Source organism: Electrophorus electricus, chromosome 14 (assembly GCF_013358815.1).
Source record: "Electrophorus electricus isolate fEleEle1 chromosome 14, fEleEle1.pri, whole genome shotgun sequence".
Lineage (NCBI taxonomy): Eukaryota > Metazoa > Chordata > Actinopteri > Gymnotiformes > Gymnotidae > Electrophorus > Electrophorus electricus.
In genome coordinates this window covers 12,741,677-12,769,183 of record NC_049548.1, presented here as the reverse complement: position 1 = coordinate 12,769,183, position 27,507 = coordinate 12,741,677, and the positions used below count along the sequence as shown (strand labels likewise).

The 27,507-nt window shown below is 40.3% G+C and overlaps 1 protein-coding gene across 2 annotated transcripts; it reads right to left on the bottom strand.

The window, feature by feature from the left end:
- Positions 1–377: 377 nt before the first annotated feature.
- On the bottom strand, positions 378–26,936 carry pax2b (paired box 2b). 2 transcript variants are annotated; one of them, XM_027021548.2, is made up of 10 exons: positions 26,352–26,936; positions 24,844–25,009; positions 24,008–24,205; positions 19,996–20,075; positions 19,236–19,355; positions 12,870–13,045; positions 10,128–10,245; positions 3,955–4,056; positions 3,126–3,212; positions 378–2,746 (listed from the first exon to the last, which is right to left on the bottom strand). In XM_027021548.2, the coding sequence occupies exons 1-10, from the start codon at positions 26,392–26,394 to the stop codon at positions 2,673–2,675; spliced, it is 1,164 nt and encodes a 387-aa protein (XP_026877349.1). In that variant the 5' UTR covers positions 26,395–26,936; the 3' UTR covers positions 378–2,672. The 2 variants fall into 2 exon arrangements, with proteins under 2 accessions (XP_026877349.1, XP_026877350.1); XM_027021549.2 differs by having other exon boundaries at positions 378–2,727.
- Between the last annotated feature and the right edge of the window lie 571 nt (positions 26,937–27,507).

Here is a 27,507-nt window from a genome sequence, read left to right as displayed (position 1 = left end):
CTCAAGCGGTTTGTCAACAGGGATTCACAAATGATTTTGGGAGTGAATTGCAGATGCAATAAACAAGAACAGAAGTGCTAAGTGTGGTCAGACATGGTCTTCCTGAATGATGTGTTATTGGTTAGTGTACTCATATGAATAACACATCGTAATCACTCTGCTCTGAACCATCTTTTTTTCAATGATTTCTTTTTTAAAAACATTTTTTAAAGTCAGAATGAGAGATTTTTTTTTGCACTGGTTTTGGTGTTGGTAACCATAAAGTCTTAGTTTTATATTTAAACAAAACAACTTTTTAGAAAATATAATTATAGGTTTTAAAAACGAGTTCCACATATTGAAGTCTCTTATTTCACATATAAAATTTATTTCTCATGTGCACAAAAATTTAGACTCATATTTAAACAATGATTGAAGTCATACGATTTTGTCAAATAACTGACAGCATCTCTTCATGATTAGGACATCCTTTACCTCTCAATCTTTTCTTTTTTAAGTGTCAAGTCTGCATTTAATAATAAGTTATTGACAAACTGTGAACTGGAGGATTTATTTAGGAACACTGAACAGTTAGTGGAGTAGTCAGATTCTAAGTGAAGCTCAAATTTGACACACTTCCTTCAGAGCAGAGGAATAAGTCCTTCATAAATCTTGTTCAGTGCTTTCCCTCATTTACAGTGTGTTGCGTCATTCAGGTACTTTTTTATCAAAGTTTTCCCCAAAGTATCTTGTTATTGAGACAATCATACATTGGTATAGAGATTTTCATTTGATTGCTATTTTGAACAATTAAAGTGATTATTGTAGAAAAAAAACATTTCTGTGTTTCTTACAGCATCGCCATTTATAAAGGCATGCAGCTTACTCTCCCAGTGCTCAGAATCGTTGTGACCTGGAAGGGATATTCCAGAAGAAATGGAAAATATGTTTAAAAAACTGTATGTCTTTTAGGTGGAGATCTTTTGCAAAAATCCATCATACATACATATAGATTTCCAGGAAGGAAATGGATGGATGAACCAGTGGAAATGGATAAAACCCATACATTAACAAAAGATAATTTTTAGGTACTCAGTTAAACAGTGCAATTGTCCTGTAGTGATGTTAGTCCTCCCTAGGTTATCACTACAACTGTTGCATGACACCAAGAAGCCTGATACAGTTGAAGGTCATGTGTGATTGTTGTTGTTTTTTACATGACTGTATTTACAGAGGGAAAATTATTTGACTCAGTAGTAAAATAAAGCAACAAACTTTAGCAAAACAACAAAACTAACATAAATAATGATCAAATACAAACTAAAAATCTTTTTCAGTAGTTTTGTATCCATATGACAGCCATATTACTCTGCATAGATACATACATAAAAATTGTTTTTACCATAATACTGTTATCACAATACACTGTACTGTAAATAAAATGTCAAACAAATAATCTTTGGCAAGTGTGACAAAATTACTGTATATATTATTCACCATCAAATGCTGGAGCTTGTCTGATTTCCTGTGCATGGGAATAGGATGGACAGGGAATTGCACCTAAAGCTTTGGATGAAACAACTGTTGTTTACTGAAGAGCTGTTAAGCATCAAGCCTACTTCTTAGTTATTAAATTATAACTAAAGTGCAACTAAATAATTAATCTTGAAATGTCAGTTATCACATGAGTAAAGGATATCTTGAACCACTTTTGGAGCTTTGTTGAATTTTTTTCTTTATCAAACTATATTGTTTTCTTCTGTTCTTCTGTTCTTAATTTCTCTTTAAGATATTGGAATATTTGTGGTGCAAAAATGATACAGGAATGCATGGTGTTGCCAAATCCAGAGTACTTTGACAACTAACACTGCAAAAAATAAACATGTGTACTGCATTTAACCATTCAAAATTATGAAACCAAAATAAAATTTAAAAAATGAATTTTAAAATGTTATATATTTATTAATTCTGGAAACTGGTTATCTGGTGGACTTGTCTTCTGTTGTGGATTGACCTCTTTATCCTCTCATTTAAATTTTTATGTATGGTAATTTTTCAAAGGGGAGGTGTTCCAGTAGTCCTTCCATGGCTTAATCTGAAGGAGTTGTTTACAGGATGAGTTTAGATGCATGTTTAACTCTATGTTAAGCATGAGTGTATTAATTGCGTGCGGAGAAGCACCAAGCTGTAGGTCCAGATGAATGATACTGGATCTTGCATTGCACAGCTGAGAGGGGGGTGGGGAAGAGTGAAAGACAGAGAGGGGGGAGTGAAAGAGAGAGAGAGAGAGAACAAGAAATGTACGAGCAAGGAAAAGTTCACTGTCGCAAGACAGAAAAGAAATATTTTCCTCCAAAGACCAAACTCAAAATATGAAAAACAGAAACCAAAATGCATTGACTCATTAAAAAAATCACCTCATCTGCGTTCTGCCACTTATATAATAATTCTTATACTTGACTAAGAATTATTAATCAAGTTTTGGTAGTCTTTGAGATGTGTACGGCCACTGTAACAGTTGGCCTGTTGTATTCGGATGGATGAATGTGGGTTAGCCGTCTGGCATCCTGGTTGGCCTGTTCTTCATCATGTGATATGAAGGAGGCCTCTGTCCGATCAGCTGCACTGTTCACACTGGCACAATATGAAGTCCGAGGCTATGGATTTGGTGTCTGGTTCGGTTTCCGCGATAACTAGTGGCGGTCGTAGGCAGCGGCAGCAGTTGGGGGGACGGAAGCTCGGGATGCACTATAATAATAAGGGGAACCTGGAAGTTAATGAGAGAGGAATGTACTATTTCAATATATCATTCATACACTCATAAGATGAGAGTTACTGAGAGAGGAATGAGTGATCCAGATACAGATACAGCCAGATACATCTTTTTATGAATGAAAATCTGAAATCCTGACAATATTTTTGAGGATTTGCTCCAATACACAACATAAAAAAATGCAACTTGCCAATAGTAGATTAGTTTATATAAATAATTCTTTAATTAACTTAATTTATTCAAATTTAGAAATGAAGCTTAAGGAACATATTACCTAATGTTTTGAGTTTATTATTGCATGAATACCCAAGAAGGTTAATTAAGTACAGGTTTATGTTGGTATTATTTCTGAACAGGATGCATGGATACTCACTTAGTAAGGCTGGGTTGCTGAAGCGCCAGGCCTCGTTGTATGTTGTGTACTGTGGGTGACTGTAGGGATTCCCTGAAAATTCACTCCCTGTAGCAAAAGACACATTCAGCCAATTAAAACCTGCTTGTACTTCATCTTGGAAAAATGCCATTCATTCCCTCTCACAAGAGACTGACAGGCAGGCCCAATAACCACTGTGTACTGCTGCCTGGAACTTTGCCCTGGTTTCGCTGTTCTCCGCTGACTAGTAATCTCATGCTAAACTCAGGGCGGAGCGCCTTCCCAACCACACTGGCATGGTATTGTAGCCCAGATCCTTCCTTCTGACACTCAGAGTAAGCATCTTAGTGACTACTTTCTCTTCTGATCTTTCTACTTCACCAAGTTCCTGCTTTGTTTTTTTGCTGTGGAATGTCTTTCTGCCGGACGGCCGACTGTGGCAAGCTGTGGTGTGGGATAACAACCTCTCGTATTTATTAGCCTATAAAGGGCAGGTTTTATTTGACAAAGTTGAAGAATGTCTTTCTTGGCTTTAGCAGTTCTTGGGACCTGTCTCTAAATCACTTTCTAGTAGGCGTTGGAGAATAGGAAAGTATGCAACAAATCTCTAGCCACAGGACAGTCCAGATGTTTTGTATTGCAAAATCTCAAAAAAGAACCTGTCTCAAAAATGTGGGCTAAATTTATTATTTGTATTAGTGTTGGTACTTTTCAAAATAATAAACATTAAACTCACAAACTGTCTAAACCTTTGGATAAAAACTTAGTTAAACAGATTGGTGGCAGACAGTACTTGTTGGAAGTGAGACAAAAGTTCAACGTTACTCACCAGGAACCATTCCAGCCAGGGTGGATGCCGGGTAGCTACCCTGGCCAGCAGGGGGCACATGAGGTGGGTAGCCAGGTAGGGTTGTGTTGGCCATATCTCTGCCTACAAACCATGTAAAAATGCATTGAATTAATTGCTTCCTTTTAAGTGTTTATTTCATGGCTGTAGAACACTTCCATTTCCATTTTTTTATAAGCTTGCAGTGGAAACACTGGAAAGTACAAAGAGAAATACAATCACTCTACAAAACACTTCATATCACTTAAAAAGTAAAACGTAATGAAAAAAGCAGACTTTCATTCAAATTCGAATATCATTGTTTACTCTGTTGGAAATACAAAATGTCCATGAAAAACTATCCCAACATCTGAGTACACTATGCAAACTACAACAGGAGGTGTGTGAATTGCAACAAACTACTTAACCAGCCCCACCTGCCCCAATAGAATTGGCTAAGTGAGGATCTCTAATTTCTAGTACATTCAGGCACCTTTAAATTCTGGGTAATGTCCCACCTATGACACCGATGAGAACAGATGCAGGTCTAAGCCTTCCTGGCCCCTACTGTCACCCTGGCGGATAGTCAGAGCCGAGCACGGGGAGCTTTGCATTCAGAGCAGTAATTGGGACTGATGCTCCGCTTTTCCCAGGCAGCACGTGTAGCCCCAAGCCAGCCAAGGCAGACAGGCGAGGGCCCCTTAACGGTATGGTTGGAGTGCGAAAGTGGGAAGACAGAGAAATGAGGAGAGAGAGAGGCTGCAGGGACGAAGGGAAAGTCGGTCACCGGTGCAACTTTAATGAGCAGGCCAGCAACCATTACGGCAATCACAGACTATCCAGTCTACTCCACAGAGAGCTGGAGAAGAAGTAGCTTTGGCCAGTGTTTTTGCACAGTCTGCAGTGTTCTGTTTATTCAATATATTAAGCTTCCTCCAAACCTTTAGAAAGGGCCATCTCCCCTTTGCCATATGCACTCTCTTCCTATCTCTCTCTCTTTCACACACACACACACACACACACACACACACACACACACACACACACACACACACACACACACAGAGAGAGAGAGAGAGAGAGAGACTAATTCCACACACGCAAAATTTGGTAATCAGTGGCTTCACCAGGATTTGAAATGTTTGTCACAAGTATAGTAATTCTACGACTTAACCTAATTGGATTTTAAGTGACTTAATGTGTCTACTGCACAAGAAAAAGCCATGAAGAGTATCAAGATTTTCAACGTAAAATGTTTGGTTTCACAACTATTTTAATGTATTATTACTCATTCATGCAAATATTGAAAACAAATGTTCAAGTACAGAGCCTGTTCTTTAATACAGCTGGCCATCCAACTTCATAGTCCCTTTGAGGCTTTCCTCGCACTTAGGACACTCTGTTCACAGAGTGGCAGGCCTCTGTAAACACACTCTGGCTTAGCCACGCTAGGGTTAGTTCTAGCTTAAAAGCCAAGGAAAGATTAGATATTTGGGGCATAAAATCAAAGAATAATAGAAAATAAATTGCCAAACTGCTGAATAAACTGATGGAAAATGTCGGCAGAAAAGGGGTTTTCAAACGGCCGGCAAACCAACATAATGAGACTTTTTATTAGGTCTGGCAGACTCGCCTACAGTAGTGGAGCGTACCACTGTCCATAACCCGCAACACACCAACATCACAGGAGACATGACACAAAGCAAGCCAACAAATAAACAAATAAGGAGAACACAAACTGCTAGGCTTTGGTCTGTACTGGCGCTGCCTTGAAATAACAGGAAGAGTTGAAATCCATGGTGCCATGGGAGCAAATCCTGGTGGACATGTCGGATCTAAAAACCCAGGATGTGTTTTATATGTGCCCTTGTCAAGGTGAGTGGGCACTCTGCACTTTAGCCTATAGCTTATAACCTTCGCTGTTGCAGATACATCTATTGTTTGCACTAGTCAAATGTTGTCTGTATCATCCCACTTAGAACTAGCTCTATACAGAATTATATCTGTACAATTTCACACAGTAATACATTGCATATACTGTATATATTATGTCTCTCTAGACCTCACCCATATGTACATATCAATATTCATTTTTATTTCATACATTTATTCTATTCTGTGTAATCTACTTTAAATAGCCCTTATATTTATATTTGATATGTTATATAGCTACTTTGCAACTTTCAATCATAGTTCATTTACTGAGATGGTTCTTATAGGTTCTAAATGACATCTGTTTAAGTATAGATTCTGGAAAAACACCTCTTAAACTACTTGATCTCAGTGTCACCTTTGTCATCATCAATGATAAAATACTCTGATGCAGACTTGAGAATGGGAACAGGCTCTAAGGATCAGTCCTAAACTGTTTTGGGTCATATTTCCACAGCAGGAACTACATTATTGAAATCTGCGGATACCTATGACCCTTTGGTGTCCCTCAGGGCTCTGTGTTTGGGCAACTTTTATTCAACTTATATATGCTTTCGCTTAATCTGATCATCTGATAACACTTTGGAATATCTCACCACAGCTATGCAGATGATTTATTTGGTTGTATCATTAAATTACTTTGGTCCGATCAAATCACCATGTCAGTGCCTTGCATGTGTTATTTGGAAATAACGCTGAGAGATTTAGATTTGCTGCCCATCTTGACTCTACAGCCATTCAAAAGAACATGTTTGCAACTGAGGTTTTCTCAAGGACTCTGATCTTGGTTTTAGTGGTCATGTCAAAGCAATTGCTAAATAAGCATTATATCATCTCAAAAATATTAACAAAATTAGAGACTTGTTGCCAAAAGAAGACCTTGAGAGACTCATTCATGCCTTTATTTCTAGCAGGACTGATTACTGTAATGGTCTCTCTACCGGTCTTCCTAAAAAGATAACAAATCCAGTTTATTTAAAATGCTGCTGCCAGAGTTCTTACTAGAGCCAAAAAACGGAACACATCAGCCCTATTCTTAAACCCATATACTGACTCCCAGTAAGTTACAGAATTGATCTTCAGGTACAATTTTTCATCTATAAATCACTAAATGGTTCAAGGCCAATGTATCTATTTGACATGCTCAAACAACACAATTTAAGCAGGCCTCTTTGATCACTAGGAGCTCATCAGTTAATCATGCACAAGGTCCACTCTAAGCACAGAGAAGCAGCATTTAGCTTGTGATGGAATCAACTGTCACATATCCTCCAATAGCCCTGACAGTGGACATTTTTAAATAATGACTTAAACCCTATCTGTTTGATTAAGCTTTTAGTTAGACACAATATATTGTGCTCTCATTTTTTTCCTTTTAACCAACTTTAACTATTTTAATAATTTCTCTTTTCTTTCAATGTATTTTCTTCTTTTAAACATTTTATTATTTCATTTGTTTTCTTTTCTATTTAAATCAACTGCATTTAATTTTTTTAAATAAATGGTTTTATGAAACTTTTTCTTCTTTTTATGGGTAAAAGCCTCCTGAGGTGATAGATCACAAGATATGATCATTTAGTTAATTCTTCTATATCTGTGTAAAACACTTTGAATTGCTGCTATGTATGGAAATAAACTTGCCTTGCTTTGTCTTATATGTGCACTCACCCAGACAAATTCTTCATATGTGTTGCATACCTGGCAGATAAAACTGATTCTGATTCTGATATTATACAACAATGCTCTGAATACAGCCTTTCCCTATTGTTATAATGGATTTAGATTGTAATTTGTAATTACCAAGATCTATAGCAAACCTATAATAATAATAATAATAATAATAATAATAATAATAATAATAATGCAGATGATGATGATAACAATAATAATAATCATAATAATGCAGATGATGATGATGATGATGATAATAATAGTAATAATAATAATATTAGTTATTATTATTATTATTATTATTATTACTATTATTATCATCATCATCATCATCATCTGCATTATTATTATTATTATTATTATTATTTTAAATAATGCTTTCTGTCAGGGAAATATTGTTGTACAAGAGCATCTTTTTTGTCTTTCTGCTGTGTTAAATCTCTCATGACAGGGACAACTTCATGTTTTCAACAAAAAGGCGCAGAGATCTCCTGACCTCCGTTTTCCATATTCCGGATGGAGCAATTTATCACCAGCCAAAAGCTCCAGCACCCTAATTAATTATGGCTAAGCAAAGGATGTTTGCAAAGCCAAATTGCCTTAATTCCCTGGCTGCATAGTGAAAGTCGTTCATTATCAAATGTGTGCTCAAAGGTTAGTTTGCTTTTGTGAAGACAAAATAAGCATTAATTCTTGAGCCTGAGAGCGTGAGTGTCTCCTGCGATTGCGAAGACAGGTGCTTCATTAGGAGACAAACTGCTGGGAGCTGGTGGTGAGCTGGCTGCTAGTGTGCTTACCTTCCCGCTAAAGTGGGAGTGGGTGTTTATACTTTACATTTATGCTGTAAGATATATCTGTGTAAAATAATTGGCAAGAGCTTTATGTGGTCTTTACAGTTAGTATTGGACAGCATTTTCTTTGTGAAAAATAACTTGAGCAAAGAGTTAATGTCTGTGTCTTTATAGTCGCACTGAGCTAGTGCCGGAATGTTCCTTGTGGCCTCATTAAACCCAGCTCATTAATTTACTTTGGTAACGTATAGAATGAAGCACAGGTATAGTCAGTATCAGCTTATGGCCAATCACAATGTTTCAACTTTTCAGCAGACATTGGGTTATGGCTAGCAATAGAACAGACCAGATTCTAATGAAGGAATTAATTATATGCTGCATATAATTGGATCATCTTCTCATGTCAAGATGCATTGAAAGGTTTTATTTAGTTTAAAAGAAGCAAAGCAATTTAATAAGTAATGCAGTGTCAGGGGTGAGGGCCGATAACTCTCTGGAGTTGACTTTTTGGCTATGAATTTTGATGATATGCACAATAAGTTTAAATCCCTCTCTCATTTTTGCAGTGCCTTTCTTGGTAGTGCAAAGGCTTAATGCAATGAGCAGAGGACACAAAAGATTCCTATCTGGAAAGTATTCACACTTCACCAACAATCCCTGTCTCTTCTGGCACAGGATGCCTCATGAATCATTCATTTTTAATAGATTATGCAAATTTCCCTCCAACTAAAATCAACATGATCAATAACTGTGGCCATTTTAATTGGTGCTGGAAAACATTTTAAGGATGAGTATAATCTGCGCTCCTGTCCCTCGTAAAGGAGCTATTCATTTGGAAATTGGATCTGGGCCTAAAGGCAGAGATCATTTAACTCCCTCTGCTTGGCTTGACTTTCAGTCTGCTGTTTATCACTCGAGTGTAAACTGAAGCACTGCCATTAGCACAGGCACAAACCATACACCTGATTACAACATACACAGAGCTTATTAGTGTTAGCAGTCACTGTGGGGAAAATAAACACCCACACACACACACACACACACACACAAATCTGCACATGCACACGCACGCATGCTGTGTACACAGTGAAATACATCCACACAACCTATTTAACTTTGATAATATGAATGGGCTAAAATTCTCAAAGGCCTTCCAGAAATAGTTCTACTTAAAAAAAGGCCCATTTCTTCACATCAACATTGTCCCGTCCTTCTGAACATTCACAAAAAAAGATCAGTATAATTTGTCGAGGTAGTCATTACTGCTCTCTGTCCATTTCTCTCTCTTCCTCTGGAGTTGCAAAGAGGAATCCACTTGTTATGGCCCATGTTGACTGGCACTGCCAAGCTACTGAAAAGTGATTTAACACTAACTCACATCCCTTTTTACAGCACTTTAAGTCGTCTGTGATTGAGTTGGTTCACTTTTATAGCTGTGTAATAAGAGCATCATGGTTAGAGGCTCGCCATAATTTCCTAAGAATGGAAATTTAAGTCAATGGAGGACCATCAGTGGAGGGATAATAACTCACAACATTATAAAGCTGAATAATTAGCATCGTATTCCATGACCATGTCAGCTCAGAGAACATGTTTTTGTTTTTGTTTTTTTGTTTTTTTTAATTTTATAACTGAGCCTACTTGAGTAAGGTAATTTAGGCTCACTCATTACATGAGTAGCGTGATTTAGGTGTGGGACTATGTAAGACAATGCAGTGCAGCTTCCCTGAGCTACACGTGTGGTGTGGTACGTGGTCATTGAGAGGGGCCAGGTGATCTTACCTACAGGGTAGCTTTGGGAGACGCTGGAGCCCAGGTCAGAGGAGGAGCTACTGGAGGCCAGGCCAGGCTTTACTTCATCCAGGCCCGCGTTCAGCGCCGGGAGGGCGTACTCGCTGGCCTGCAAGCATGGGCAAGATAACGGGATCATATTACTGGTACACTTATGCATTTGTGCATGACAGAAAAAGAATGCGAAAGAGCAGAAGAAGTTGGACTTGTAGTGTGTCTGTAGACAGTGCAATAAGGTTGTGTTTGTGTGTTCTTATTATGGAGAGAATAAGGCTTTACTGAGACTGAGACTTTACTAAAATGATTGGTCTTTTTAAGTTTTGTTTAAGTTTTGTACCTCCTGACACTTGGATAATGAGTATAGAAAATAATCACTGATAAGATCTATAAAAGGACCCTCATTAAAATCTTATTGGTTACTTTGGGATCAAATAAGTACTTCCACTTGGCTATGTCTTCATGGATACTCTCATTGTGAAAGTGCTCTCCTTTTGCCAAACAGACTCTTCGGACCATATCAACAGACATGAGATTTTTTTTCCTCCCTTTTGTTATTTAATCGAATGAGACTTCCGGCGTCTGTATGTTCATAATGTTTGGTGAGGGCTGTGTGTGTGTGTGTGTGTGTGTGCGTGTGTGTGTACGTGTGTACGTGTGTGCATGTGCTTGCATGTCACAAGAGAGGCCCCTGACCCCAGCCATGTCTGTCTCTATCACAGATAAACTCTAATTGTCTGCTACAACTGTTCGCTGTGGCCCCAGCTGATGTTCCCCTCTTTTCCTGGGAGGCCCTGGTGCAGAACGGCAGTATTCTCATGCAGATGCCAGCGTTGCGGGGGAGAGGAAGGTATGAAAAGGATGAGCACATGGCCAGCAGAAGTGTGGGGGGGGGGAGGCCATCTCGCTAGGCATCTTCAAAATGGCTTTGTAATGCCTCCAACAGAACACAGACACCTAACTAATAACCCTACATTTACATGCACCAGAGAGAGAGCGTATGAGTGAATGAGTGAGAGTTGGGTAGGAGATTCTAGAGCAGTGGGGAACGGGGAACTACAAATAGAAAAGTGATCTGATTAATACCTCAGCAAATTAAAGCCGATTTTTGTAGAACATTCCATGGCCATTTGATTTTCGTGTCCGGTCTCTCTCCTGGTTTCCCCCATACCTCTCCCACATGTTTAACACATTCTCTGGCGCTGTTTGTGATAGCGAGTCATTTCCAATTCATTTTGGTATTGATCTTGCAGTGAAAATCAGTTTTGTAATTAGCTGCAAATTAGGCCTTCTTCTGGAGGTGAGTGCTGTCGGCCTGATTAATCACTGAAGTAATGCCACACGATTGCACCCAAATTAAAATGAACTCAATTAGGTCGTTCCCTTTATGGTTCACATTTCTGTTTTCATGGGAAAATTAATAGTCGTGGGTTGTTTTTTTTTTAGTCTACCAAATGTAAATAATGTAAATTATCCACTGCAATAAACCATAGTGTCTTGGACATATAAAGGACACACTGTTGTAATAGCTCAGTGAGTTCTACTATTTATCTGTTTGAACAATCATATTCAATCAGAAATGTATCAATTTCCTCAGAGTCTCTGAATTTTGGAAATAATCCAATGTAGGATGATGGTTATTGGCTTGAAAGATTATTGGTTTAATTTTTGGTCTAAGATATTATGGTTCGGTTTATATTTTAAACATCTTAAATATGAAGGAATGTATTTATAGATTGATAATGTGTTCAACTAAAATGTATGATCTTTATTTATGTATTTTATGTATAATTTGAGCTTTGTTGGACAATATCAGATGTTATGAATGTCAGCTCTGTTACTATATTGCTGAAAATCAGAAATGGACAGAAAGGAACAGACAGCAGATGGGATTTCATTTAATGTTCACTTTTTCTTTTGCCGTATGGTGAGATTGGGAATGTTGTCTATTTATTTATTTGATTTTTTCCATCACAAGCACAATAAAACCTAGATGTTTTTACTCAGACAATCCCACTACATTGTCCATGCGCCTTTAGAAAGATGGTCAGCAACTGTTTAACAACACGGCCACTGGCCAGTTATTCTCTCTCTGTCCACCACCATGTCTCTCTCTCCTTCTCTCTCTCTCTTTCTCTCTTATGCTCTCTGTCTCTGCACAGTTTATAGCTTATTGGAACATTCTAGCCCCGCCGCTCCTATGGTAATGGCACATGGAAGATGACCAGGTCTAGAAGTATATCAGATACTACACATAGTCACAGTAGTTGGTGATGTATGAGAGAAAGCAAAACAATGTATTAACATCTGAAATAGAAGATTTATAAAGTAATCATGCTAAAGACATTCTAAAAAAAGACCATGGGCACACAATTTATGCATACTTTAGCCTTCTACTACATACTATAAAATTCATGTCTTCCCCCTACAGGAAATCTCATTGCTGAGCACTACACAGACACACATGAGGTATACATAGTGTGTAGGCCAATCTGCAGAAAATATGAATGCTTAGGTAGCTAATTCTGCTGTTATTAGAGAGAGAAAGAGAGAGAGATAGATAGATAGATAGATAGATAGATAGATAGATAGATAGATAGATAGATAGATAGATAGATAGATAGATAGATAGATAGATAGATAGATAGATAGATAGATAGATAGATAGATAGAGGGACAATTAGAAGGAGAGAAATACAGAGAGAGAGAGAGAGTGTGGGGGCCAAGGTTGCTCACCTGTTCCGGTTTGATGTGCTCAGAGCTGGAGAACACTTCCGGGTAGGCCGGCCGCTCAAACACTCGGTCCAGGGCCTCCAGCTGTTGCTGGGTGAAGGCATCTGCACGGAGGTGTTTCCTCAGGCTCTCCACACTGCCCTGGGAGTCACTGTTCTGCCCCGAGCCCTCTGAACCATCTACACATAGAGAGGGCAAGCAACGGACCTTATAAATGCAGATATCCACATAGAAAACCATTTTTGACGTTCTAGATACTACTGCACCAGCATTGAGACATGTAGCTGTCCATCTTTTCTAATCCTGTGAATTTGTGAAGCACTGTAGGACCCGGACAGAGTCTGTCCTTCAAACTGTGGAATCCTAAGAAACATCCATGCAAAAGTTCATTAGAATCCCTGTAGTGCCCTGTGGACTACTAAACAACAGGAATAATGACTGTTGTGTTGTGTGCAAGTGCAGATGTTTGTAAGAGTGTGTTTGGAAAGCATCACACTTTTTCACTGTTCTGGCTTTGGTCGGAATGCCCTGGACCTATTCATTCAGGCCTGGGGTGGAGCCAACACGGGTCAAATCAGATTGGTGTTGGTCGGTCACTTCACTGTCTTGCTTTAGAGCACATAGATGTGTTTGATTTTGATTCCTTTGTTAGAATTGCAACAAAATGGTTTAGGGATTTTTTTAGCACCCCCCCCCCCCGCCACACACACACACACACACAGGCACACACACATTGGCATGAGTCATAGTTCACTTACTCAGCTGCCAGTCTAAATTTGCAGCAGATTATGTCCTCTCCATGACACAGGACACTGATGATGTATGATATGTAGGAGCCCCTATTGATTGCCCTGACCGGGGGGTGAAGACAGAGAGAGTGTGTGAGACAAAGAGAGAGTGAGAGAGAGTGAGACAGGGAGAAAGAGAGCGATCCTAGGTGAGATATGGAGGTTGTGGAGACTGGGAATCCGAGTGGGGGAAGAGCAGACAGAGTTTGAAATGAAGCAGAGATGAACATCATGGCCTGACTCATTGTGGTCATAATCCCGAGCTTAATCCAGCACTTTTCTCTGCCGCGAAATTCAATTGATCAATCATGTCTGTGTGCTGGCTCCATTACAGCCCGATATTGCCTCTGTGGTCCTCTCTGTGACCTTCTCACCACGCAACCCTGAAGCAGCGGTGGCTTGCCCATCTCCTTCCCAATATCTCACAACCTCTAGTGTGCGTGCGTGTGTGTGTGTGTGTGTGTGTGTGTGTGTGTGTGTGTGTGTGTGTGTGTGTGTGTGTGTGTGTGTGTGTGTGTGTGTGTGTGTGTGTGCACATATATCGAATAATGCGCTCAACAAATCTGTGACCTTATCTCATATAGTGGTAGGAAGACACTAGACCCAGAAATATATGATCGTCTTTCAGACTCACATGATATGATTTCTATATAGCACCTAGGTTTTGCCTTGTGTATGTGTGTAGTTGTATATATGTAGTATGTATGTAGCTGAATTTTATTTCGCATCCCAATCCAAAGTTCTATAGGGTAGTGCATTTCTGAGCAGGCATTCTGGGCAGGCAGCTCCCATTGGTCCTAATGAAAGAGGGAGTATTTCTTCCAGTGTGTGCTGGGGCAAACAGAGTCATTAATTACTCTCCATTACAGGGCTGGGGCCACAAACCTGATCAATGCAAGTGCATTTGTCATTCACACTAGTGACACCTACATCCCACACACACGAGAAGCAGTCACACACACACACACACACACACACACACACACACACACACACAGGCTAATGTGGCCTTGGCATTTTAACTGCAGCTATCAAATGTCGTGGGCAGCCAACCAACAGAGCTTCTCTCTCATTCCAGTGGTAGAGTTGGCTAGCTCTTCAAAAGCAAACAAGCAAACAAACAAGCCACCCAGTGCTTTTTTAAAGTGATTTGTAAGCTTTTGTTAGTAGTCTTGGTATCATAGCCCAGAAACAATATATTTGTACCGAATATACTTCTTTATTTTTACACTAAACTTCTTTTTACTGGATTTCAAGAGCAATCAGGTCTCAGGTGAAGTGGTTCTCAAAGTGTGATCAAGACTCCAGAACAGCTTCACCCATCAGAGATGGGGCCACCGTTTCCCCATCAGCGCTTATGTAATAACAATCCCCCTGGAGCCAGAATGGCTGTGCGCTCTGTGCTGCCGGCCCCCAGTTGCACTGTCCCCTGCCCTGTTGCTGGAGTATTGATCCGAAACTGCGAGGAGTGGATTCGTTTTGACGTGAGGTGGTATTAGGGCTGAGGTAACGAGGGAGGCCACTCTATCAGAGCTACAGGGATGCGCACCCCTAGGCCATGACCCCAAGGGTGGGGGGGACAGAGCGAAGAGATTGAGAGCCATGATCGTGCGGCTGGGATTCAGCTGGGGCATGAGTGGAGAGAGGTGGCAGGGCGACTCTCAAAGTGTCCATTAGGACTACAACGCTGTCTCGTTTCTTAATTTACCATCTGCTATGTTGATATTTCATATAAACACACACGCACACACATAAAACACACACACATACAAACACACTTTGCTATTCTCTTAATCAGATTGTATTACCTATGTCACTGAGAAACTGTTATGTAATTACTCCATATGAATGTAGAATAACTGCGATAACTACTGTGTAGGGCAGGACTGTTTGTTCTTGTTGCACTAATGCTTATGTAAAGTGGCGTGGAGTCTGAATGCACTTCTCTTTAGGAGTTTTGTATATTGAATGATGCACAGCTGGGAAGATTTTTCAAATGCTGCACTGGAAACAAGAAAAAATCTTGGTGCTGAAATCCAGCCAGTGTCTCATATGTAATCAATCTAATGAATCCAGCTGTTTGTTGATCCTCTCTCTTGTTCCTTCTATTACTGTTTTCCCCTGAACCAACTTATCCTGCTCAAGCAGTGACAGACTGAATCCTACAATGACCTTATGCTTGTTGTGTTTTTATGGAGTCCGGATCGGAGTAGCCAAGTCCATGGTTGAGTCTGGCTGGGGCGAGTATGAGGGTGACCGGTGCGATCTTTCATCTCCTTAATGGCCTGAGTGTATGAGCCGGAGGTAAAGTAATGGCTCTGATATGAGGTGGGGGCTGGTGGAGGCGTTGGGGGGTGGGGGTGTAGATATAATATAGATGGTAGATGTTAATTTGTGAGGTAATTGCTTTTCTCGGCGGAATTGCAAATTCCCTTAAATGTCACTTCCACCTCGCTGCTCGGACAGCCATGGGTGCCGGAGACACAGTCGATCTCTCATGCTCTCCTGCTCTCTCTCTCTCTCTCTCTCTCTGACTCCATTTCACTGGCTTTAATTTGCAGTAATACAGTGGCAGCGGCAGATTAATGGCTGAGGTGACACCTGTGTCCCTGTGGCCGTCCCTGGCTGGGTGGCGGTGTACATAACGTGTGTCACCTCCGCAATATCTCCCCGCCCGAGTGTACGGTTGGCGGCCCGTGCCCACCCCAGCCCTGCTGTCAGGTGACCGGGTCAGTGGACGGCCCTGCCTGGCGCCTGGCCACGGCCTGGGCCAAAAACAAACACACTACCACCATCTATTCCTCCCCAGCTGAGCTGGCTAGTCGTGCTTTTCTATGGAGTGGGTCGCCCACCCCACCCTCTGCTTCCACAGAGTCCTTACTCCAGTGCTCCCTCCGAGGCCTCTCCCTGCACTGCTGATGTGCTCACGTAATGACACACGTCAGTCCTGAAACATCCTCTTGTGTGCATTTTCCTGCACTGATGTACAGACTCTTGCTCGGTGGTATTATTAGACTCCAGCCCGATGTACCAGCACTAGGATAACTTCCACAGAGCTAACAAAGCATTTCTGTAAGCCCTTCACTTTGAATGAGATGTAAATGTGAATGTTGTACTCACTAGGCCCCCATACCCTGTACCAGCTGCTGGGAGGGGAATACACTTGTTCTGGGACCAGATATATGCCATATATCACATATATGCCATGTTTTACATTCTATGCAGGTCATTAGTCCTTTTCATCAATTACCTTTTTCTGTCAACACAGCAGGCACTGCCCAGAGATGTACAGATATAAACAAGTTTATATGTATACATAAACTTTAAAAGACATGATTCAGTGCATCTGTAATGTCATTGCTGCATATACTGTGAGGAGTTAGCAACATAAAAAATAAATAAACAAACAAACAAACTGTTGCTCTCCCTATGAATTGCATACACAGATATATAATTATGTAGAACATCCAGGTAACATGGGCTCTGTCATTAGAAACAATTTTTTTGTTTTTTTTAAAGAATCCAATTGAGACTGACATGACGAAGAAAACAAGACATGTTACAGTCAGTCAGCGAAAATATGGAACAGATGCACTGCCAGTCACGGCTGCTAGCTCGCAGTGTGGTGGCCATAGGGTAGGAGTCCTTGATGTTTTTACACTAGATGCTGTACACAAGGCATGACAAAATGACAAATATATTTGCATCCAAATAACAAACCGAACACTTTTAGAGTATATACATGTTTTTGAGCAAGTAGTGAGTAGCTGTGTTTATGTTCATGTGACTAGAAGCCAAAGATAAAATATAACCCATTCTTAGTCACCAGGTGTCACATGCATGTGTGAGTGTGCATGTTTGGTTGGGTCACATCCATTCATGTAGGGGCATATGAATTCCCCAGACATCACATCATCTCTTTCCCCATGCTCTCATCTCTTTCTCTCATCCCTCTCTTTCCCCATGCTCTCATCTCTTTCTCTCATCCCTCTCTTTCCCCATACTCTCATCTCTTTCTCTCCATCCCTCTCTTTCCCCATGCTCTCATCTCTTTCTCTCATCCCTCTCTTTCCCCATACTCTCATCTCTTTCTCTCCATCCCTCTCTTTCCCCATGCTCTCATCTCTTTCTCTCCATCCCTCTCTTTCCCCATGCTCTCATCTCGTTCTCTCCATACCTCTTTCTCCCACTTTCTCTGTGTTCTCATCTCTCTTTCTCTCGATCTCTCTCTTCAGTTCCGATGCTTAAATCAAGAAAATAGCCTCCCATCACGAGGGCCATTTCAGAGGGAGGAAAACCCCCACAACAGTCAGTCATCTTGGAGAGTGCAGAACACACACACACACACACACACACACACCACGGTCTCCCAGCTCTCATTATTATAGTGATTCAGCTGTGGTGCTTTGCCCTTGCAGTGCCCAGCGAATGGAAGGGGCCCATAGTGACTGATGCTCTGTGTGGGCCAACAGCACTTTCCCCAGAGCTTTGTGCCGTGTGCCTGTTAAATGCATCTGCCATGTGGTTCAGCTTCACGCTGGGTACTGCACTCTGCACTGAGGTGATTTAGCTGCTATGGGCTACATACACTAAGCCATTTACCCCCTATACACAAGAACATCAAAATGTCAGTTCTGTGCCACATCGTTCAAACCTTGCTTAAATGGTGACCTTATGGAGGCAAATAACAGCACTGAAGCACACTTGGGATTGTAAAACGGGATTGTTTCTGTGAAGCTCAAATTCATCCCTAGACTTGTTTTGCAACTTGATCTGACATAGCTGTTTATTAGATTTAAAATAAATAAATAACTAATGGGATATACAGTAGTGTTTGTATGGATTGAGAGGGTCTAACCCTTCATCAGAATCTAGAATAGCTGCATACCCCTGAGTTATGGCTCACCCTTTCTGTGGATACCCTCCCAGCAGAGGGACTTTAAAGTTTGTTGGTGTACTGTAAAATACAGTAGGACAGGAGGCAGCGAGGGAGCCCTTGTGCTGCATGTCTTTCTGAAGCCACTGTGGCCTTGTCTCCTGTTTCTCTGAGTTAGCTAGTTGGCTGCATCGACCTGACACGTAATTACTGAGACGCTCTTAATCACAGTAGAGCAGATTAACCACAGGGACACCCTCCGAGGTCATGGTTCCAAAACCAAAATACTGATGATGTCACTCGTCCTCACACTTCTAGACCAATAGAAACATGCCGTTGAAACATAGTTCACATGCTTTGATCATGGTGGGGTCTCAAATTCTGTATGCATCACTACTGTCTAATGCAGAAAATGTGAATTTAACATTTATATTGAATTAATTACTACAAAAACCTAATGCATGACACACCTGAATCTAGGTGCTCTGTACATTTAAAAGAAGGGAAAACAATCTGATAGAGTACAGTGTCTTGCACTAACTGACAATGCAAATAGTTCTTTGAGGGCAAAGATCATATCGTGTCAGACATTCCCACAAGGCAGGTCACACATAGAACCTCGGCAGACAGACCCTTACGGCAGACAGACCCTTGCAGCTGTGTGCCTCTGTTAGGCGACAGGCGGAAATCAGCTTTCATGCTTACCGTCATCTCTTTTCCTCTTCTCTCCATTGGAGCGAGGAATACCCAGAATGCCGTTGATGGAGTAGGAGCCCACTGGATCACTGGATCCACTTGAAAGTGGAGGGGACACCGTGCTAGGGACTACAGAGGGAGAGACAGGGATGCAATGAACTCAACAACTGTAGATGGGTTGGAAATGTTCTACCAGTGCTAATCTAGGAGTGATACTGGACAATAAACCTTGAATACTGGGATCTGTTAATTAAGCTTTATAGTTAGTTTTTATGGGTTTAGAATCTGTGCTTCTGCAAGAACGCAATCTTTATGCTACATTTATGCATGATTAATGTGGCATTGAATTTGGGACAAAATTCTGCATTTTTCCCATATGTTTCAAAATGCAGACTATGAAAACAAAAAGGTACGATATTTTCATCTGGTTTTTTTTTTTTGAAGAAGAAGAATGCATAATTTAGAAAAACAAAAACATTATTTTAATAACATCAAAACCCATCACAGAAACCGTGTATGAGAGAATTGTGCTGAGCTAAGCATCGTTGTAACAGCTATCTACATCTAGATTATTATGAACTGGCACTGAAATTTAATTTGATCTAATTAAATTTTCTGTACATGGAATAAACCTAGTCCCAAAATAGGACTTTATAGTGAAAGTCAATTTTAGTCTGGAACATGTATGTAATTTTAGTCTAAAAATATAATGTTCGTATAAATATGCATGTAAAACTACAGCTCACAAGGCACACTGTCATGACCGCACCTATAGTGTGTCCCGCTGTGGAGAGGGAGGTTCCATCTGGAGAAGGGTGGTACTGCTGCTGAACCTTCGTCCGAATGATCCTGCAGAATGAACATAGAATGGCTCACACACTCTTACAACCATAGAGCCTGTGCAGTCTGAGTGCGTGCCTCTGATAGCAGCACAACATAAGCCTTGGTTCAGTTTGCGGCTGTGAATGGTGGTATAGAAGAGGTGGTTTTTAGACCAGGTGGAAAAGGAGCCTGGTCTCCCTTTGAAGTGAGTGATGAGAAAAACTCCAGCTGCACTTTTGCAAACAAAGCATGAAATCACATCAATTCACCTCAATGATCGCCTTCACCATCCTTACCTGCCGCACGCTCATCATCTCTCTCTCTCTCTTACACACACACACACACACACACACACACACACACACTATTCTCTCTTCTCTCTCTATCTCCATGCCTTTCTTTCTCTCTTTCTCTTCCTGAGGAAAGCCCCAGGGCTGCTGTGGATGAGGTTTTATTGATCGAAACTCAGGTATAAAAAAGTTCTGGATTAGCCACATGGGCACACGGATGCAAATGGAAGGCCATAAATTACATGTGACAGGAAAGCTATAGTTCCTCGGTGCCTTTGCACCAGCTTATGCTAGCATCTGATTCCTTTAATCCAAGAGGCACTTTGAGAAAAAAAGAGGCCGTCATGCCCATTTGTAAACTTAAGCTTCATTCATCATTGATGACATCATGTCTGATTAGTTTAAATATACAAATTTTGGTTTAGAACTTACTTAGAATATTTGCAGTAAGCTAGCATTCAGTGGCTATGTATGTACAATAGGATAATTGGTCTCTATACTTATATGAGCTTACTCATTGTTTCTTCTTGTTTGGCACATATTTACATGAAGCAATACAAAAACATTTACATGGTTAAGTATTTTTCATTTCATGGTTTATAGGCAATATTGATTCTAAAAATGTTTTGATCATAATTTACTTTGGTTGTTGCCTTGTACTGCTTGTATTGCAGTTATCCTATTCAAAAGTCAGAAATGTACCTATTAAAATGGCTGTGCTAGTATTGACGTTTGATGAAATGCATGCTGCTGTAGCTACCTTTAGCATGGAACTACTGCCCCTAGGCCAGCGTTTCAGAGACAATGCTTCAGCACTGATCACATATCAATATTCATTTCTAGTTTCTTGTTTTACACACACATACACACACACACACACACACACACACACACACACACAAACACACACACGTGCGCACGCACGCACACCTACACACACGCACGCGCACATGCGCACACACACACACTAATTTGACCCCATGGCTGGTGGTGGCTGTATAAATCCAGGGGCTTTATTCAGGATTCGTTATTCTTGTTATTGAATAAGTCATTTGCCAGAATGAATTAATGACACAGCTGTAGCTGAAAATTCCCCGAAGAAGTATTAAAATTGTCTTACACAATCAATAATATTGAGTCCCACTGGGGGCCTGTTTTGATATCTTGCGGCCACTACAGCGAGTGGGCCGATGGAGGACCAGACACGCTAGTGCAACAGGAACTCACTAAGTGTTAATAATGCATGCCAAAGTAAAGTGCTTAAAGCTAAAACATCCTCTCACTGTCAACAGCCCCAAGCTCAGCTTTCTACACACATCTACACACACAACCATTCACACACACACACACACACACACATACACAGAGGAAGAAATACAAATAGGAAAAAAACAACCGGGACTGTAATTTTGCTCATTCTTCAAGCTTGTAAAATAAACCTGCACTGTGCAGCCATGGACACCTTGAAACCTAGGTCGTCATTCACAAAGGGAAAAAAGGTTTTAACTGAGATTTCTTAATTAGGAAGTCTTTCTTTCTTCTCTCTCTCGCTCTCTCTCTCTCTCTCTCTCTCTCTCTCTCTCTCTCTCTCTCTCATTCTCTCTTGCTCTGCCTGTGTCATTCTCTCTCACCGTTTCACTGTTTGGAGACTTTTGTTTTTAGTTTTGGTTGCCCGCACTGAAAGGAAGGGGGAAAAGTCATCTTATTAATTTGATTTTAGGGCAAGTCAAAATGTCAATTTATAATAGTGGGAAGAAAATGTTGAAGTAGGTCAGAACTGGAATGTGTTGTCACTTTTTTACAGAGTGGTGAGAACATGGATACTGCTGGAAGACAGATGGTATAGTTGTACTCAGGGCCTGTGGGTTTGACATGGTGTGGAATTTCAATGGAGCATTTTCACTTTTAATAACAGTGAAATAATCTTTGCTAATATTCTCAGTCAAATGCACCCAACTAAAATTTGTTTACAAAAATGAAATGTTAAAACTCAAAAACATCTCTGCCATCCCTGTCTGTTTCTTTCTTTCTCTCTCTCTCTCTCTCTCTCTCTCTCTCTCTCTCTCTCTCTCTCTCTCTCTCTCTCACTTTCTGTGTCCATCTCTCTCTCTGTCTCTCTCTCTTTCTCTCTCATCCTCTGTCTTTTTTTTCTTTGTGTGGGTGTAACAGGGTCTCCATGCATGAATGAACCAACATTTTTTTATTAAAATAAAGACACAAAGACACAAAAGTGGAATGAATTTTGTTTTTCAATAGAGTTGGGAAGATCTCTCAACCTTTTGAAGAATAACAGAAGAATAACACAGCTAATGAAAGAAATGCCCAGTTCCTTATATTCATATTTTAATTTTAATCATAATCAGACTTAGTTTCTCATTGCTAAATAAGCAGCCCGCATTAAATTAAAATTCAGAAAAAGTTTAAAGACCCCTTTAATTATATTAATGCAGCCTACATCTTGAATTTCTCATACATTTGCGTCAAAAGCTGCTTAAATGGGTCTTTTTAGGCAACCACGAGGCATGAAATGAATTTTTTTCAGGTCTTTTCTTGTCTGAGACGTCTATTCTGTGGCATCGGCTCATTAAAATGTAATGCAGAGGCTTTTATGGAAGAGTGCATTTTAACCAAAGTTCAGCGCGGGCCCCATGCGTGGTATCCCTCTCTGTCCACAGTTGTTTTATTTATTTATCTCCATATAGGTTTTGGTTGTTATCAGTAACCATCTCGGTACAAGTTCATAGCTTTCCATCGAAAGCTAAATTTCAAACTAGTATATATACACCGTATTTTTATTTATTTATTGCTTGAAAATGTTCTGTGAGTATCTGACTAATGCGAATGAGGCCTACTAGACACTGAACGCGATGCATTCAGAAGACTATTGGCAGGTTCATTCATTCATTCATTCGTTCGTTTAGTAATACCGATATAGTGAGTAGATTTACGGCTGATGATTTCCTCACGCAGCAGCGCTTTCAATAGTTTATATCTCCCTTCTCGTAGTAACCTGTGCTTCCCCAGTCATTTCTAAGAGAAAATAAGTACGTGAATCGTCTCTATAAACGAAACATACCTATACCGCGGCACGAACTGTTATTGAACGCTCTGCGTGACGCTGTATCCCGGTGATATGGGATCTGCACCGCGCATTGATCGGTTTTCAGTCGGACAGATGAGAATTCCGACGATCGCAGGCCGAGATCTACCGCTGACTGCCGAGGGAGTTGGAACTAATGGATTGAATTGCACTCTCAAGACCACCATCGATGCGAAACTCTGGCAATACGGCTCCCCTTGACCACGAGAATACACACGTGCGCTTTTCCTGGACATCGATTTTGGTCTAAATCGTCAAAAACGAATAAAACAAAAGTTCTATTTCATTCTGAGAATTAAGAAATACCAAGCATTGAGTTATTCATGGCCTAGTGTGCTTAGGATCTGCACATTTGGGTAATTGTTTTGTTAAGTCTTTCTTTCTTGATCTTAAATAGTGATTATCAAAAATGTATAGGTTACTTGGTTATTATTCTGTTACACTTGAATTTAGATTCGGATTTGATTGTAATTCCCGTCTTTATATCCCGGTAATCCATAATTTCTCTTTCAATACTAACCCCAGCATTCATTTCTGGAGTCTACCTTAAATATGTCAGTCTTTCTTACCTGTTTATGGACGAGACACTGGGAACTGTGTCATTATCGCAGATCCCCTCTGCCAACAGACGGTCTCGAATCTCCCAGGCGAACATGGTGGGATTCTGTCTCTTATAGTCCGCTATTTTATCCACTACTTTTGGCGTAGCGACCTTTGGCTTGGATCCCCCAATTACTCCAGGTTTTATACTCCCGGTTTCGTAGTACCTACAGTAACAATAAGGAACGTGATATACATAACAGACAGTAATCAAAGCGAAACATAATACGCGGATCAGCATTGCCTACCACGGACATTACAAATGTATAAACAATGCCTATGTAATTTTGCTGGTATTGGTTGGCTGATCGTATAGCTTATTTAGCCCAAGCATCAGTTGACTTGAGGGAAAAAGATGCCGAATATAACGCTTTAAATTATTTATTAAGACATGTCCGTTCCACTGGAGGTGAACACTGGGGACTAGAACGTAATCCTCGACCCCGAAATAGAAATCGTGCGGATAAACGCCTTAAGTGGCGACAAATGTGTGCATAATCAAAGTCCCATTTAAAGTCGCTTACACTAATTAAAGATACACAAATGCACCGATATACAAACTTAATTTAGGGCCTACATTTCTGAATAACCAACCTGACAAATATTTATGTGTCTTTGTGTCTTGTAGTCATATCTTTTACCGCCAAATACTCCCAATGTTTTGTGTTATTTAGGCATTTTTAAAAATTTTGCGTACAGAATGCACGAATCTTTCTCTCTCTCTCGCTCTCTCTCTCTCTCTCTCTCTCTCTCTCTCTCTCTCTCTCTCTCTCTCTCTCTCTCTCTCTCTCTCTCTCTCTCTCACCTGCCCAGAATCTTGCTGACGCAGCCGTGGCTGACCCTCAGTTGTCTGGATATGTCACAGGGTCTCACCCCTTGATGTGCGAGCTCCACAATTCTCTGGCGCACCACGTCAGGTAGGGGTCTGCCATTCACGAACACCCCGCCTAGCTGGTTCACTCCCCCATGCCCTATACGGGAGACAACAGCAGCAAGAGATAACGTCACATTACACCCAGTTCGCTTTATCTGAGAGCTTTAATAGCCTTTTTAAAAAAGGCGTTCTAATATATTGCAATTTTAATAAGCATAATTAATTGTTTCCATTAACCATTTGCCACTCTGCTTCTTCCCTTCCACGTTAAGGCTTTAATCAGAAAATAGCGGTTATAGCTTAAAAACATTCAACACCCTGTATATTTGGGGATATAAGAAATTGTTCTAAAATATAGACATCCTTCTGCTATCTCATAACTAAAACAGATTTCTTTTTTGCAATCTTTATTTGTTTCATCGTTATAAACAAACCTACATCTGTGATCGGTTAGGCGGAAGGTGTTTTGAATAAAGTACTATTAATTTAACCTCTTTACAGCGTCATGAGCGTGGACTCGGTGTGGTTTCATGCACTGTTTGTACATTTTAAAACAATGTGGAAAAAGGTAGTATATTATGAAACAAAACGCTTTGTTATTATATACGTGATTAATCTGGCAGCTACAAGCAACGCTTACTGTCTTATATCTAACAATATTACATGCGTTTGGAGGGCTTTTGCGTGTGATTTATGACATTCAAAAAATATTTTTCAGTGACATTTCTTCCAACTTAAAGGCATCCGTATTCTGAGCAAAATAGTGGTACTTGTTATTCTTCTTAGATGGGCTATTATATTACCTGCTTAATCATATTCCGCGCTCCCTAATTATAAATAATTAAGAGTTTTGTTACTCGTGTTACACATTACTAAAAAGAATTTGAGTTTCAGTTTGAAATTTCAATACCTAAATAATAATGTTGAAAGAAGGGTTGAATCAATAACGTGTTGGCGAAATTAGCAGGGCTAGTTTAACGTGGAAATAGACTTTTTTTTTTTCCGTTTTGGCTTTAATGGATTATTTTTGCAAAACTGGTCCTCTGCGTCTCCCTTGCTCTTTTGAATGGCAAAACTTACTTTTGTGAAAACATGCCTATTAGACTTTTGTTATCAATTTTATTTCAATGAAACAACATCGTTTATCATCGTACAAATAATATAAGCTGCTTCTTTGTGCTACAATCCAAGAAAACTGTTCCTACATCATTCTAGATTCCAAATGTCTGGATATATTCCAGTATTGTTGTTGTTCAGTTAAACTCTGCTCTTCACTCGACCTTTTCTATTTCTAATGATGTAGATGGCATGACAAAAAATGAAAATAGGCCTGTTGCAGCACAGTTCATGTAGATAAACTAACCCAGCCTAATTTTAGATGTGTAAATATGAAATAATTGTCAGTACTAGAGATCAAACCAAACTCGGGTGCAACTTACGGTGCATCGCGCTGAAGGGGTCTGCTTTGCAGTGAATATCCATTGGATACCGAAGAAAAGACAGGTAATCAACTGAAGTCGCCGTCTCGCTTTCCTTATTCGGATAAATTATGAGGAAAAAACTGGTAGTTGTATTATGAAGAACCGAACTACGATTCCCTTTGGGTCCAGCCGAGGAACGGGAAACTTCAGAAAGTTCCCTCTCGTGAAACTGTCCGCTCAGCGAAAATGGACGGAGGACTGGTCAGGTGTCAAACATGACCGAAGCTTGTTTTGTAAATTTCTATTTAAAAAAAACCAACCTGTATATAAAACAGGCTCACGTCTAAACCTTTTCACCGTGCATATGGACGCCACAAAAATAAACGCTGTTCTCCCACATCGTCCCATCAAAGCTGCGTTATGTCCTAATTCCTGGTGGCCTTGGTCAGTCGGTGGCGGGCTATTTCGGATACGCTTGTAAATGAGAGTAGAAGCGTGGACTCGGAGGGTTTCCTTTGGTTACCTTTCTCATTTACTAACGAGATACGTATGGCTAAATCTGTGGGCCGGGTCTGAAGACCCAGGCCGGTAATGTAGGTTTCTAAAAGCTGCAGCCCCCCTCGTTTGCGCAGATCCCCTTTGCTTATATGGATGACTTCTCAGACAAAGGCAGTAGATTCCAACACTTTGTGATTCGCTAACGTAAAAACGAGCGGCTAAAATTAGGAGGGCGCTCTGCCTGTCACTCCAGAGGGGGAGGGATATGCACTGCGAACTCGCAGTTATGAATAGAGTTTTGTAGATATCCAACGAGAAAGCAAACGAGTCATTTCCTTTTCTGCGCAAATATTCATACAACTGTCAGGTGTTCGTCAGGTTCTTTGAAATAATTCAGGAGTACCAGTACAGTTGTTATACGCGTTGTAGATTGTACCATAGTAATTTTTTCGAGTCGACTACAGAAACATTGCACACTGGAAATTGAATGAAAAATTAACTTTGCTTTATTGTACTTGCGATGTGCTTATAGGTTAATATAAACACACATCGCGCTCTGTTTACTGGCCAAGAATGCTAACCGGTACAAATGCAGTGCTTATACTTTTATCTATTTACCGTTCATTCTGAGTCAATTGCACATTCATTGTTTTATTTATCTCCATCTTGTTTTGAT

Bases quoted from the DNA above. Each gene is read 5' to 3' on its own strand.
- pax2b (XM_027021549.2), bottom strand. From the start codon at position 26,394: ATGGATATTCACTGCAAAGCAGACCCCTTCAGCGCGATGCACC. The intron at 19,356-19,995 runs GTGCGGTCATGA...CTCCCTCTGTAG, and splicing joins CACAGCGGGACACACTATAG to TCCCTAGCACGGTGTCCCCT. The intron at 4,057-10,127 runs GTAAGATCACCT...CATGGTTTGTAG, and splicing joins CTCCCAAAGCTACCCTGTAG to GCAGAGATATGGCCAACACA.